This window comes from Sturnira hondurensis, unplaced genomic scaffold (genome assembly GCF_014824575.4).
Source record: "Sturnira hondurensis isolate 20B ecotype Veracruz unplaced genomic scaffold, ASM1482457v3 Scaffold0006505, whole genome shotgun sequence".
NCBI classification, from domain to species: Eukaryota; Metazoa; Chordata; class Mammalia; order Chiroptera; family Phyllostomidae; genus Sturnira; species Sturnira hondurensis.
In genome coordinates this window covers 995,743-1,010,836 of record NW_028079136.1, presented here as the reverse complement: position 1 = coordinate 1,010,836, position 15,094 = coordinate 995,743, and the positions used below count along the sequence as shown (strand labels likewise).

General features: G+C 55.8%; 1 protein-coding gene across 10 annotated transcripts in view; it reads right to left on the bottom strand.

Annotated features, from left to right (window-relative positions):
* Window positions 1-935: 935 nt before the first annotated feature.
* The window catches only part of PLEKHA7 (pleckstrin homology domain containing A7), a 200,550-nt gene continuing 186,391 nt past the window's right edge, over window positions 936-15,094 (bottom strand). For 6 of the 10 annotated variants that reach the window (XM_037049989.1, XM_037049983.1, XM_037049987.1 and 3 more), the window contains 8 exons: window positions 14,958-15,075; window positions 13,001-13,104; window positions 12,165-12,365; window positions 9,227-9,382; window positions 6,945-7,078; window positions 6,064-6,206; window positions 4,110-4,220; window positions 936-2,232 (listed from right to left, as the gene is read on the bottom strand). In XM_037049989.1, coding sequence (XP_036905884.1) covers window positions 4,120-4,220; window positions 6,064-6,206; window positions 6,945-7,078; window positions 9,227-9,382; window positions 12,165-12,365; window positions 13,001-13,104; window positions 14,958-15,075 — 957 coding nt within the window. In that variant the 3' untranslated portion in view covers window positions 936-2,232; window positions 4,110-4,119. Of the gene's footprint in view, window positions 2,233-4,109; window positions 4,221-6,063; window positions 6,253-6,944; window positions 7,079-9,226; window positions 9,383-12,164; window positions 12,366-13,000; window positions 13,105-14,957; window positions 15,076-15,094 lie in introns of those variants that run through there. The other 4 variants (XM_037049985.1, XM_037049986.1, XM_037049984.1 and 1 more) reach the window with 4 other exon arrangements.

Below are 15,094 nucleotides of genomic sequence, written 5' to 3'. Positions count from 1 at the left end.
TTTTCACTGAGAAAATGTCCATCAATAGCCACCTTACGTGGAGGGGCCTGTGCCCCGGGCCTTTTCTTTTTCCCTTTGCACTCAGTCCTGGAAGAAGCCCCCTCCCCCCAAACCCCTTTCCTCGGTTACGGAGATATCATCAAGCAAAGCATAAAACAGGAGAGCATTTTTTTTTCTTACTTTAAAATTCAAAAAGAAATCAGTAGCTTAAAAAGCAGCAGGCAGCAGTGTCCTCTGTTCCAAACGCCTTGGAATCTGGTTTCCCCAGTTTAAATAGTTGGAAAGTCACTCTCAACCTCGGGGGCTCTTCTTGGCAAGAGAGAAAAACTGCCGTAACAACGGACTTGGAAATACACACGTCCCTGAACTCAGCTGGCCTCTTGCCTTCTGTTTTAAGCACACATCACCAGTCAAAATGAATTAAATACAAATCCAGTTTGCAATGGTCCGTCACTAACCCACCTCATTGGAGTGAGCCAGCGGCGTGTGGGCTGGAAGGAGGCCTGTGGAGCGCCTCCCGCTATCTAGGATTGCAGTCTGCCTGCCCGACCAGCCCCACATGGAGTCCACAGCCAGGGGGCTCCTGCACGGGGGTGGGGGTGCTCAGGGTGGGGGGGGCACCTTGAGCCGCTGCGGAGGCCCTGGGAGCACAGGCCTTCTTCCCCTGAGCCCCCGAAGTCAGTCCAGGGGCAAGGAACTGTCATCAGAAGCTTTTCACAGGTGAACAGAAGCAGGTTCAGAGGTAGCAGTGGGGGTTTCCAAGGAAATGGGAAAAAAACCAACACAGGCCACTCGTGAGAACATAGCCAGCGAGAAGCAGGAAGAGTACCAGGTTAATATTTTAATCTGTACATCACATTTGTTTGCAAACCATTACACTTTTATTTAAATTAACGTTTTCTTGCAAAATATTCATTTCATTTTTTCCAACAAAATCTTATAAAGGCAAAAATAAAATCTTATTTTGGCAAATGTCATGAAGTTGATACTGGCAGCATATGGAGTTAGTTAAAAATAGACAGCAACCTCTAAATATATTCAAGATTTTTTTTCTGACCACAGTCAAAGACAGAGTTTCATCTAACGTGTGGCTCCACCCGATGGAGTTTTGTTGTTGTCCTTGTTTTGCCTTCCTTTAAACATCGTTTTCTGTACGCAGAATGTCACGAGCTCATTGAATAAAGGGCGATGGACGCTGGGCCCGGCTTGGCCGCCCCCTCCTCGTTCGGGGCTGGAAGTCGGGTCAAGGTCCTGCCTTCGTGGCCCCGCTGGCTGCTGGCCGTCAGGGGTGGCGGGGCACTCTGCCAGCTGTCTTGCCACCAGATGGAGTCCCGGGTCAGCTGACTTAGATCCTCCAGGGGCAGGCGGCCAGGGCCCCTGGGGCCCCAGGGCTCCTACCCCAACCCAGCACAGAGTCAAGCAGGTTAGGTAGATGTCACCCAGGGTGGAGTTTATTGCTTAGAATACGACAAAAGGTGTTTCCTCTCCTCTTTCCTGTATTTCAAAGTGTATTTTTTAAATTAAAGCAAACTGCGTTTTTCTTTCTGAGAAGAGCCCTTCACTGGGAGAATCCCGTGGGCGAGTTGGGAGCCAAAGCCCTTGAACACTGTTGCCCAGAAACCAAAACCCGGGGCCAAGGCACAGACTTGGGCTCCCGAGCGGTCCTGGCGGAGTTCGGCACTGCAGAGCCAGTCTTCGGCCCGGCTGGGGAGATCTCTGCGGCACCAGGACCCCTCACACCGACCACCCGAACGCTGGAGTGCACTGGAAGCACATTCTCAAATCCAACCTTCACCTGAGTCCGTCAGCTTGTGGACTGGCCTCCGCTTGCCCTGCCCTCCTCCACCCCCTACCCCTGCCAGTACCTGAATCTGCATGTGCAGCCCCAGATCCTGCATCCTCAGCTTTCCAGCCACTCAGCCCTTGAGGTGAACATTATAAAATATATTCTGATTCTAAAATACAGTGTATTTTACAGTGTGTATCAAAAGTGCGTTTGTCACATGTAAAAAGGAGTCTGAACTAACACAAGGCGGAAAGGAGGCCTAGGCCTGTATGGACACCCCCAGCTGGTGGGCTGCTCCCTCCCCTGGCCTGTGCCCCTGCTCAGCTGGAAGGGGTCTTGTTGGGGGAAGAGAAGTCAGTCTTCTCTTGGAGGAAGCTGGTTCCACTGGACCCCTGGCTCCAGACTCCTCCTCCTCACGCTGGGTCACGGGTCAGTCACTGCCTGGGCTGGCAAAAAGCACAGGAGACAGTGAGAAACTGGCAGGCCCCTGCCCTCATCTGGGGAGCAGGCAGGGGGCACGTTTGCACACACATGTGACATGGAACAGCAGACTGAGAGACAGAGCAGCAGAGCAGAGGGCTGGGCAATGCGGCGGCGGCTGGGGGACCCTCGGCTTTCGGGACTCAGGGTGCTTGGCTCCACCCTCCCCCTACTGCTTCTCCGAAGTGCCCCCGACACACGCTGGGCCTGCTCTGACAGAATGAAAGGCCTGATTGGAGAACTATGGGGTTCAGTTCCAGCCCTGCCCTTCCTTCTCTGAGCAGCTTGGGGTAACTCAGCCCCCACAAGCCTTCTTTCGTAATCTAAAAACAGGGTGATCACACCAGCCTCCTAAGGAGGCTTCAATGAGGTTAAGAAGAAATGCAGATATGCCGATGAGAGCACTGAAGGCCTATACCCCAGCCACAGGGGCACCAAAGCTGGAAGGAAGAGAGCCTCTTCCTGCCTCCCCACAGCCTGGACTGTGTTACCGCACTCAGATCGCCAGCAAAAACACACACCCTGTGGTGGCCCAGCAGATCTTTACAACGGACCCAGCTGGAGCATTTCCCTGGGTTTCTCCATTCTTCCTGAGAGCCCAGCCCAAGAGACCAACCTCTTCTTTCTGCCTCAGTCTGGCAAGGTCCTGCTGACTCTGCTCTGAAGCTGGGGAAGCGCCTGGGCTGGTGCACACTTGCCGAAAACCATGCCCCTGCCCCCGTGCACACACTCCCTTTTCCAAATACCTGAAGCTCCAGGGGGTGGCCCACATAAGTCCATGGGTGCTGAAGGGGAGTGAAGGCTCTGAACGGGCACCGAAGGGGTCCAAACCCTGGCTCTGACACTTACAGCTGCAACCCCTTGGGCAAGTCCCTCAAGGTCCCTGAGCTTCGATTCCTCACCAGTAAAATGGGGGTGAGTATCGAATAGGGTCATTGTGCAGATTGAAGAAGATGCTCAGCACAGTGACTGGAGCATTGTAGTGACTCAGCCACGTTAACCGTAAGCACACACAAAGGAAGGAGAAGGGAAACCCTACGGAACCGAAGTGAGATGGAATGTCAGGGCACGGTCTGCTGAGCCTTCTGGCCTGAATCCTCCCTGTCCAGGCAACTGGGCTCAGAGGCCACTCACCAAAGACTGGACCAGACACCGAGCCTTCCAACTCCTGGCCAAGGGCTGCTTCTCTAACCCACACTGCCTCTCCTCACTAAGGGCTCCCATGGCGAGGACTCAGAAGGGCTGGTGCCAGAACCTTCTGAACAACAGAGGGCCAATTTCACACAGTCCTGGGCCCAGAAGCTGCCTCGTCTCTCCACCCTGAGATGCTCAAATGACTGCAAGGGTGGTCCTCAGCTCTGCTCAGACCAGTTCTGGGTGACCTGCTATGAGCCCCCACCCCCTCACTGGGCCCCAGTTTCCTCGTCTCTAAACTAAATTTTTCTAGTCTTCCAGTTTTGCAATTTCTTTGGCCAAAGCCAGAGTGGCCAAGATTTAACTCTTCTTTCCAAGCGTTCCCAGTAACCTCACCCCTGGCTGGCCGGCCAGTCTGCACTGGTCCCTTGGGGCATTCTCCGGCCTGCAGGAAGGCAGGGGTGCAGAAGCGGGTGGGAGTGGGGGCTTGCATCTTAAAGTCTCTGTTGTATTGGAGCCACTGAGGATGGAGTTCTCGAGAAGCATCCGCCCCCCCTCCCCCTCCCCGTCCAGGGTGGTCTCCCCAGCAGCCGCTTTGCAAAAGGATGGAAGCATCAGCAGGAGGCACGGCAATCACGTCAGCAGCAGGGGGGCCGGGCGGGGGCATGCTCAGCGCTAGGCGAGGGGCACGCCAGATGGAGGCTCTTACTTGAAAGGTGTTAGACAAAGGTGTAGTGGAGTCCGTTGCTTAAGGGGGGGTAGGGTGGCACCGTCCTGGAGGACAGGGGGGCTTTAGGCGGGAGGAGGGCCAGCTGCTGCTCTAGACGGGCACACAGGAACCAAGCGGTGCGTTAGGCTCCTCGTCTGCCCCCACAGCACCAGACGCCCCACTCGGCGGGGCTGGGGGGGCGCAGGCCCCACTGCCCACTACTCATGCCTGGGCTTGCGTGAGGGGGACGAGGTGGGCACATCCACAGGGCTGGCTGGGACTGACCTTCAGACCCCAGCTGTGTCTCTGAGGTGGGGAGAGGGAGCAAGAGGGACAACAGGCTGCAGCAAAGATGACCACTCAGCGGGAGGTGAGGGTGGCCCTGAGTGACCGGGCGTTAGTTAGATTTGGGGCCAGCTGGTGGTGAGGAAGCGGTGGTGGGGTGCGGGTGGGGGGAGGGGGTGGCGGTAGATCCACACAGCAAGCACAGGCTGGAGAGGAGGGCACTTACAGGGGGGGAGTTCCCCCACTGGGACCCTCAACATGGGGAGGAGCTCGAAATTGCTGAGGTGGGTCACAGGGAGGCCCCAGGGTCGTAGGAGAAGGGCCTGGGTGAGCCATCTACTGGCACCCCCTCCCTCCCACAGACAGCCACATGGACCAGCTCTCAGCTCACTCTGTATGTCCCCAAATGGGGTCAGGACAGCAGGGGTATCAGGGACTCTGTGCAGGGTCAGAGCGCGAGGACAGAGAACAGGCTCCCACTGAGGCCTTGGTCCCTCCCCTTGTCCTTGGTCACTCCTGTGGCTTCTCAAGGCACCACTAAAGCTCTGCTCCCAGAGCAGATGCCCCAGAGCCAGTTTCCTCAGGCCCTGCAGGCCCCACCTCGGTCACTTCCAGACCCTTTGGCCAGGGCTGGAGGACTGGTGGGGTCTGTACTACCACTCCAGGCTCTATAACCGCCCCTCTCCAGAAGGCTTCGAGCACCCTGCCAAGGCTGCACCCAGCCACACAGTGGCCTCCGGGCGGGGGGACGCGGCAGCACTAGGTGAGCCCTGAGCGCACACACAGGCAGGGAGTGGCGGTGGCAGGGGGAGAAAGGAGTCTCTTTCTTGTCCAAGAAAGCCTTTTTACACACACGCGCGCACACACACACACACTTGCAGGCACAGGTGCACACCCACCCTCCATGGTGTTGTCTTGTCTCCCACCAGTCAGCAAAGTCCTGCTTTCTGAGGCCACTCTAAGGTGAATGGTGGCTTTGATTTGGGGCACAAAGCAGGGGTCCAGAGCGGGGGTCCCGGGGAGGACAAGCAGGCCCCATTCTGCCTTGCCCCAGCAAGAAATCTAAGCACCCACAGCTTTCCTGCTCCCTTCTTTATGAGGCCAGAAACCTTAGCTGTGGCGCCTTGTCTCTGGGTCTTGAAAAACCCATTCTTAACCCACAGTCTCTGGGAAAGCTGAAGAGCAGCACCACTCCCATATTTAAGAATGAGCTGGAGAGCCCCGGTTGGTGTGGCTCAGTGGATCGAGCACCAGCCTGCAAACCACAGGGCGGCAGGTTCGGTTCCCAGTCAGGGCACATGCCTGTTGTGGCCAGGTCCCGGGCTGGGGGCATGTGGGAGGCAACCAATCGATGTATCTCTCCCACATTGATGTTTACCTCCCTCTCTTTCCCTCTCTCTGAAAGTAAATAAATAAAATCTGTTCTAAAAAGAATGAGCTAAGGGACCCCTCTCCTGACTCTCTGTCCTCTGTCTGACACTCCGGAGCTCCAGGTCCCCCTCTACCCAGCCTGCCCTGCATCATCTTCTGAGCTCACGGCGCAACAGGACACACCGCCGGCCCTCAACTGCCACACCTGACACCTGGCATTCCTTGGACTCCCTGATGGACTTGGCCGGACCCTGAGCCTCAAGGGGCGGCGAGCAGGTCCTGGCTTCCACGTCCTCACCTGCCACCTGCTTGCTGCGCTGGGAGGCCTCGGAGGCCAGGGCGTAGGAGATGTTGATGATGCGCTCCTGCTCCTGCAGCTGCGTGTCCAGGTCGGCCACACTGTTGCGGTCCTGGCCGGAGGTCGGCTGCAGGTTGCACATGCTGCGGGATGGCGAAGGCAGGCGGTGGGCTCTCACTGCCCCACCGCCTGCCTCGGGCAAAGGGGTATCTTGGCCCAGGGGAATCTCATCCTTTTAGGGGCACTGATGAAAACAATGCACTTTCTCTCTAGACAAAGGTGTGTGTGCTTCTCCCCAAATACCCTCCAAAACCAGAGCTCTGTTCTTCCTTGGGGGAATCACAGAACTCAGGACGAGAGCTCCAGCACTGGGTTCCGTTAAATCCAGACGTGGAATGGCTCTGAGAGGGAGGCCCTCAAACACCAGGTTTACCTTCTGAGGCTATGGAAGCTGAGGGGACAGGGCAACTACTTCTTAGGGCCCTGTCCCAGCCTTCAGGGAGGTGGAAAAGGCCTCTGGCACCTCAGGACAAGGCGGGGCCCCCTGGCTCTGGTCTACAGGTCTGTGTGAGGGAACACGAGCCCTAAAGCTGGGAACCCCAGCTGTGCCCACTTCACCGCCATGCCTGGCTCCACTCCCCACACTTGCCAGGGTTCTAGGACACAGGACAGGCCTTCTATGTTTCAGACCACCTGGGTGACCTAGCCAAGCCTCCCCAGTGATCTGCTGGTGACATGCTGAGTGCCAGCCTGCCCTTTCCAATGAGGAGGAAGCTGGTGAAACACGCACCCTAGCCAGCCTGGCACAGGGCCCACTCAACCGAGATAACCATGGGGTCAGGCCTAGCGAGCCATCAGGACAGGGCAGCAGGAGGGCTGACCTGGACCGGGCGAGGATGTTGCGGATCTTCTGGGCTTTTCGGTACCGTGCCTGCAGCTCCTCTAGGCTGGGCGGCTCTTCGGGATCCAGCTCCACGTAACGCTCAGGGATAGAGACCTTCTCTGGTTTAGACAGCTGAGGAGAGAGCAGAAGGCCGGGTTGGGGGTGGGCAGGTCAGATATTTGGTGTGGGTCCAGCTCCCACACCCCGTCCCCCGCCACAAGGAAGCGCATGCTGCCCACAGCAGTAGGAGACTTGCTACCATCACGATGGCAGTTTACAGCGGACTCAGGGTCAGAACCTGGGCCTGACTCCAAAACCGCATCCTTTCCGCCACACCAAGCAGCCTCCTACAGGTGAGGGGTGGGAAGGGGGAAGCAAAACAACTGGACCAGAAGCCCTCAGGATAGAAATGATCATTCTTAGTGCACCCTCAATATGATCATACCCTCGCCAGCCTCTCCAGCCACGTGGACTCACTATGTGGCCTCTCCCCCTGCACTTCCCTCTGCCTGGGATGCTCTTCTTCTGCTCCACTGACTCTACTCATCATTCCAACCTCACCTCAAGAAGCCTTCCCTGAACCCCGCCCCTGTTACTCCCTCCTGTTGTCTCTCTCTCTCCTCACTGTCTGTTCAAGGACTGGGCACGTAGTAGGTCCTCAGCAAATACGACTTGGATGGGTGGTGGATGGATGGGTAGGTGCATGGAGGGATGGCTGAGTGGACAGTGCTTTACGAAAGCTCCTCCAACCCAGACAGGGTCAGCCACGCTTCTGTCCGTCTCTCTAGAGGAAAACGGCCTGACCCCTGCCCACTGGTCTTTCACCCAAACCCAGTAACAACCTCAGCCTGGGAAATCTCGCCGGGGCGCAGGCAACTTCAGCACAGCCCAGGGAATTTTTTTCCTCCCTGAACTAAAACAGCACATTAGAATGGGGTTGGCTGAAGCATCCAAAAACAAGCTAAATCCAATCCCAGGGCAAATCTGGACTTGAATTTAAGCCCATGCAGCCCTTTCATTCTGGGGAAAGATGGCAAGAAAACTCTACTCTCTTGTTTCCAATGAGGGCAGATCCAGAGGAAGGAAGTAGATTACATTGTAGCAAGAGGGATTTAGGTTAGAGATAAGGAAGGACTTCTCCCCTGGCTGTCAGGCCAATTAGGACACTCTAAAACACACTTTCACTGCCAGTGCAGAAGCTTCTTTTGTGAACCTGAGAAAGCACAGACCTTTGGCTGTTTCCGGGGTGCCAAAGCAAAAGGTCTGAGGGCGGGGGACTCATGAGCCCCCGGAGTCCCAGCGGACCCCAGAACTAGTCCTAGAGAAGTGTTCATTTGCCCCACACTGCTAGATCCATCCTGCACATGTGTGAGCATTTCCTCTCATGCGATTTCAGGGCTGGCCTGTCCTCATGTACATGTTTTTGGGATATCTGCATGCTGCTGTGTTTCATTAAGAGCATTGTCATTCAGCAAATATTTACAGAGCACCTACTATGTGCTGGCCCAGTGTTTCGGAGACAAGTGAATCAAGCAGCCATTAATCTCTACCCTAAAGAGCTTACAAATTACACAGTAGAGGCCACAGGAGACCACCCTATGTCTTGAATCCTCTGCATCTGTCACCCTCTGATTCCTTCTCTTTTCCTGGGTAGAGACATTCCTGACCATGAGAGAGACCCAGGGATTACCTGTTTTCCCAGGCTTGCCGGTCATGATGCATTTGAGCCACCAGAGGGCGCCAGAAGAATGCAGGCTAGAACTATGCAGGTCTCCTAGCCTCTGCAGTGGCTGGAAATTTCACCTGTGCTTTTTCAAACCTGCTCTTTCCCCCAAGTCCGATTGCCCGAGTTGGCCTGAGGAGCCAGTTGCAAAGCCAGTCTCGGGTTTTGTAAGTAGCACTTCCTAACCATAACTACCGCCATCACATGCCTGTTACACACCACGCCCTGCGCTCATGGCCTTCCAATCACTGTTGAGCCTCTGGGCTGCACGTGAAGTCAGTTAATCCTCATCACAGCTTACTCTACCATTGAGGAAACTGAGGCACAGAGACGTTCAATGCCTTGCCCCAAATTACAGAGCTAGAGTTGAACCTGCCATCAAAACCCTGGGCTCCTTTTATTGACTCAATCTACTATCCATCCTATTTCCTGGGCCAAACTGAAGCTGAGCCTTGTCTCCACTGAGGACAACAGCCCCGGTGCTGGGAGGGTGGGTCAGGCTGGGAGACTGAAGGCCACGCCTCCTGGGGGAGCACGAAGAAAGCCCCCGCCCTCACCTCTCTGCTGATGTCCAAGTCATAGTCTTGCGGTTCCAGATCCAGCTCAGTGACAGGCATGGCCTGTACTTTCAACCAGCCATTCTCCTCGTCCTTCCTTTCCCCTTGCACGGCGCGGTCCAGCAACTGCAGGTCAAAGTCCTGCTCACGCTTCCACTGGCAACAGAACAAGAGGGTTAAATGTAGTCGCTTCCTGACTTCTGCGGGAGCCACGCTGGTCCCCTTCCGAATGCTCTTGCAGGCCCTGGGGTCCTTGAGAAAATGGGCCTGTGACCCATCAGGGAAGAGCTCTGCGACCATGGGCCTCAGCCTCGTCATCTCTACAATAAGGCAGCAGCTTTACAACACGGATGGTCCCCGGTGTATGCTGTGACTTTCTGAGTAATGAAGAATGAGGCCGCTGCCCCCTTTGCTATGGCCCCTGACTCCAAGCTGCTCCTTTCTTTCTGATCAAGGTCCCCCGAGGGTTCCAACATGCATCCCCAGGGCACAGGCTGAACAACCATGACTTTAGACTCACAATGGTCCCCAGGGATACAGGAGACTCCCAGGTCCAAAAGGGTGACCCCAAAACAACCTGGGGGAACTCTGGAGAAGGGATTTGCCCCTTCTGCTGCCCCATGGTCATGGAAGGCTTTCGATTTAGGAGCCATATGTCCCAGCTCAGAAACAATGGAAGAAACAAGCCCTTTGAGGCTCTGGTAAGCAAGTGGAATAGTCGAGAGCCTCTGTAATGGGTACTCCCAACAGGATCCATTCAGGGGTGGGCCTACTGCACCCACAGCGGGGCTGGGGAGGTCCAAGCAGGCGCAGCTTGGGGCCAGTGAGGCAGATAAACTGTTGTGTGTCACGGCACCGATGTGGGGCAGAAGTTCAAGTTGGAAAACAAACAAAACCATGTAAAACTGAAATGCTAATACTCATGCAACATTTTCAAGGCTGTAGCTCAGTATCAGCCTTTTAACAAGTGTCCCCTCAAAGGGGGAGTCTAACTGGCCATTTTAAGATGCAAGCACAACTGTGCGACTCCCAGGCAGCCCTCCTAATCAGCTGCCCGGCCCGCACCCCAGGGGCCTTAGACTCTGAGCAGGTCCTGGGAGGAGGGAACAGGCTCCAAACCTCCCTTCTCTTGAGCAGAAGCCAGATGCTGCTCCAGCCCAGGCCGCCTCCTCCCTCCCACCCCAGGCACCTCACAGAGCCCCAGGTGGTCGTGATTGCCTTTGATGACCCTTCAGGTCCCCGAAGAGCCCCAGACCCACAGCCATTATCAGCACATTTCACCCATTCATGCACAAGCTCTCGGGACTGATTCCGAGCCAACAGAATCGCTCTTAGGTTTCCAATCACAGTATGAAAGGATTAGGCACAGTTGACATCTCAGTGATGAAAAATTAATTTAATGATTCACAAGGAAAAAGCACATTTTTACACGCTCACATGTGCCCCAGATAGAGAGAGAAGCCCTCATTAAAGCCAGCCTGATTGTTCCCACAAACAGAAAAGGTCGCTGGACCCTGTGGCGTGCCCTGGGGAAGAACCATGCCAATCCGTCGTCATTAAGCAACACATTTATTGGCGCCGATACAGAGACTTACAACAAGTCTTTCCTTTTTTAAGAGAAAAATTACAAGGTACTCAAGTTACGACTTTTAGATAACCTTTCCACATTTGAGACATCCAGTTGTAAGAGGTCAGTGTCACCCCACATGGCATTTGCTGATAAAGTTTAAAAGTTACTGGCTTCGCAGCTTTTCCCGATGGGAGTGTCCTGGGCCTTGGCCCTCGGGTGTCCGAGCTAACGGCTGCGGAGAGGCCCTCTGAAGACAGAGCGTAATATGTCTTGCTGTCTGTTCAAGTTGTTAAATACCAAAAACACAAAGTTTTCCGTAAGGAATTGGGTGATGGAACTGAAGGAATTAAAACCAAACCACGTTAGACTCGATAGAATTTATTCAAATGCACAACCTCTGAAGTCTGTGTCCACTGTCCAGATGTGAGACATGGACTTTGAGAAGTTCATCACGCCCAGACCTCTGCCAGCGACCGCGGCCCTCAGGCAGTGGGGCGGCTCAGTCTTGCAGGGCAGCTTTGGGGGTGAGTGAGTTACGGGTGAGTAGGCCCGTGTGAAGTGGGCAGTGGGAAGGAGGGAGTGCTCACTAGGCTACGGAGACAAGAGCTGCTATTGCCTGCTAACAAAGAGCACAGGCCAGTTAGAGAATGCTCGACGCAAATTAGAAGCTTCTGTAAACACAATCAGGCAGGATTAGAGGCAATGAGCGGTAACACTAAAAGCAAAAGAGCTTGTGCAATGAATGAGGGAAAGAACCAGTCAGGCTAGAGGCCTTGGGAAAAAGTCAAACGGGATGTAAATAAAAGGGACCTAAGGCGACTGTGGGCAGGGCGCAGTGCCTCGGAGCACCACCAGGGGCAGCACAAATTCCCTGGCTTTCCTGGGGCACCATGAGGCCAGTGAGCACCACTTGAGATGGGAAACCACAGCCCTGAGTTGCGGGGCATGACCCTGTGCTCAGCTGCCTCACAGGGCATCTGCTTGGAAGTTTGGGAGGCTGGTAGGCTTGTACACCTCCTCATCAAATCATACCACCATCTTCCTCTTCCATCCTTGAATCCTCGAACCCTGTACGTATTCCCAAGTCCTTGACTCAGCTGAGGGACTCCGAATGTCTACTAAGGCCTCTTTGAAGCTCCGCGCAGAGAACTGACTGGACACTTCCTCAGGCTCCTAGACTCCTGCAGTGACACCCTCACTCCGGCTCTGCTTCCCAGTCCCCCTCTGGCCCGACTGCCCGTGAGGGTGCTCTGAACCACCCAGGTCAACAGCCCACTCTCTCAGGGCTGTGATGTGCCCCTGTCTGGGGGACTCGGGGAAGCTCTGCTCCCTGTCCCAGCCCCGCCTGCCTGGACCCTCCTAACATACTGAGCCGAGATCTCCGGGGAGCGGGTGGCTGAGGTAGCGAGATGAGGGCAGACTCGTCCTCTCTCCTTGGCTCAGCGTCCTCTTGCGCTCCCGGACCAGGGCCTTCTGGTGCCGCTTCATGCGCTCCAGCTGCTCCTCCGCACTCATCTTGCTTCGCTGGTGGTCCCCTGAGTACAGGCGCTCCAAGGCACTCTTGGGTCTCTGGGGAGGAAGCAGGCAGGAGACAGAGTAGCTGGGCTGGGAGCACAGCAGGCAGCCACGCTGGCAGCTTCCTTCCCGTTCTTGGTCTGTCTGCGCCCCCCTCCTCTCTCCCTCTCTCTCTCTCTCTCTCTCTCTCACACACACACACACACACACACAGACGCTCTACCCAGTTGGACCCCTCTCAGCCACAGAGAACCACTTCCTCTATGCTAACTCGTAGACATGATACCCCTGGCCCTCATGGGCTCCCCGGGCAGCACCCCATTCTGCAGATGCAGACACTGAACCCCTGGCCTGTCCGGTCAGGCACACACGCAGCACGCGGTGGGGTCTGAATTCAGGGTGCAGACTTCCTGAGCTCCCTCCTCCGAGCCTGAGAGGCTGGGGGGAAGGTGGGAAGGGCTGCTCCTCAGGAAATGGACAGGGCAGCGTGATGCCCCCTTGGTGGGGAGTGGGGAAGACGTCACTCCTGAGCACACGGTGACAGGAACCCTGAGCTCAGGAGGGGCTGAGAGCACCTCAGAGACCATCCCCAGGGCTCACAGGATCGCCAGTCACCATGCACCTTGGAGCCCGTCCCTCTGTGCGTGAGGGAGCACCGAGCTCCTGGACAACTTCTCAAGGCCACTCACAGGGAAGGTCATCTTGCTGCTTTCGGCATTCAGACCCCTCCGGAGGGTGACGTAGGGAGCAATGGTGGACGACTGCTGGAGCCTTGATGTGGACCCTGAGAGCCCTTAGTGAGGAGAGAAATGCCAGAGCATTTGTGGTGGGGTGGAGAGGCCACCAGCCCCTCTTTAATCACCTCCCACTGCCATGAAGGGACCACGGGGGCTCAGCCTACAATCCACTCTTCTTCCTCCCCAGGCCTGGAAGAGCAAGGCCCCACGTAGAAGATGAGAGGCCAGCCCAGAGGTGCCCTCTCCCCCATTGGGGACAGTGTCCCTCAAGACCTGTGGACTCCCCTAGTCTTCCCTCATGAGCCGAAGGCCGGGGCTGCTGGGCAGATGGACAGGATGGAGTGGTGGGAGCACCTGTCACCCGTGTCTCCTGATGGACCCGCGGGTACCCTGCATGGCCCTCTGGAGAGCCTGCCTGTGTGCAGGCTCCTGAAATGCCCCAGGCAGAATCAGCAACCCTGAGATTCCTCAGTATTCTGGTTCCTGACCGGAGTATCAACATACCTGTCTAACCAGGTTGCAAATTCAACAATGCCTGGTTGACTGACAGGATACATGAGTAAAATGAAGAGACAGAAGAAGGCACCATTTAGTGAGCACCTACTATGTCAGGTACCTTTAGATTCTGTCTCACTGGCCCTACAAAGTAAGTGTTACTTGACCATTGTAGAGCTGCGTAATCTAAGAGGTTAAGAGATTTGTCCAAGGTCACATGGTAGGAGCATCGTTGACCATGTGCTTCCCATGTCTGGGTCCTGTGGCTTTGAGGAGTCACCTCGCCGTGGCTGGCTGGCCAAAGACTGTGCTTTCTCCACGGGCAGCGGTTCTTACCAGAGGTGGTCCGTGACATCTGGAAAAGGGCATCCCACTGAGGACACCACAAGGGTTTAGCACATGGTCAAGAGAATGGTAAGTGTCCTACAGAGTCCAGAGAATCCCAAGCAACAAAGGACTGTCACCAGTACTGCCAGGTAGAAGCACCTCCAGGCCGTAATAAATGAAGGGGACAAGGCCTCCGGGCACTGTACGCAGCATTACTGTGGCCCCAGAGCCACACCCTGTGGGGACAAGTTCAGGGCCTAGCAAACCTAGACAGTGTGGTGAGCTGGGAGTCACGCAACTTCACACGTGCCAGAACCGTGGCTGGGTGGCCACCTGGCCAAAGTGGGAATAGCACTGGACGGTCCACCTCCAGCAGCAGACAGGAGAAACAAAGGAGGGAGCATGAGGTTCCAGGAGGCCTCCCCTGGCAAAGCTTTCTGAGGGAGGGGTCTGGCTACGGGGAAAATGGGGTACGGGGAGCCTAAGGGCCTCAGTCTGTCCCCAGCCCGTTCTTGAAGGGAGAAGGGAGGGCAGTGAGAAGGCCCGACTGAAAAGTGTGCTTCCTTAAAGAAAGGACTCATTGAGTCTTAGAGTGACACAGAAGAGGACACAGTCCCCTGAAGGCCCCAGACAGCCCAGCGGATCCCGGTCCCGAAACACCCCAGAACGCATCGTGTGGCGGCTCTGTGGCCGGGACCCTGGGACTGGATTCTGCTTCTATCAGTCATTAGCTAATTAGCAAGTTCCTTAATTTCTCTGAGTTTTCTTGTTTCCGAAACAGAGACATAATAGTACTTCCCTCATAGGGTTATTATGAATATTAACTAAGTGATTATGCAGCGCTTAACGTGACACAGTGCCCAGCTTTATAGTAACTGCTGTTACCATTACTTCCAGAACAGCTGTGAGAAGGAGAAAGCGAACCAGGACGTGGGCCAGAGGAAGGAGGGGCGGGCCCTCCCGGAGCCCTTGACATCTGCTGCCCACAGCCCGAGGCTCAGGCAGAAGGGTGCAAGGTACCGAGTGAGCGCTGGTAGTGGGGGGTGGAGGGTGTCCCCAGAAAGCGTCCCCGAGAGTGCTGCCTTACCTCTGCCTGGCAGCGTCTGGTACCTGCTGTCAGAGCCCACAAGTCCCAGGGAAGGCTGGGCCATGTCCCCACTGAAAGTCGTCAGCTCAGGCTCACTGACGTACGACCGGAGCTCCACCTGTGGGCACAGTCTGGGG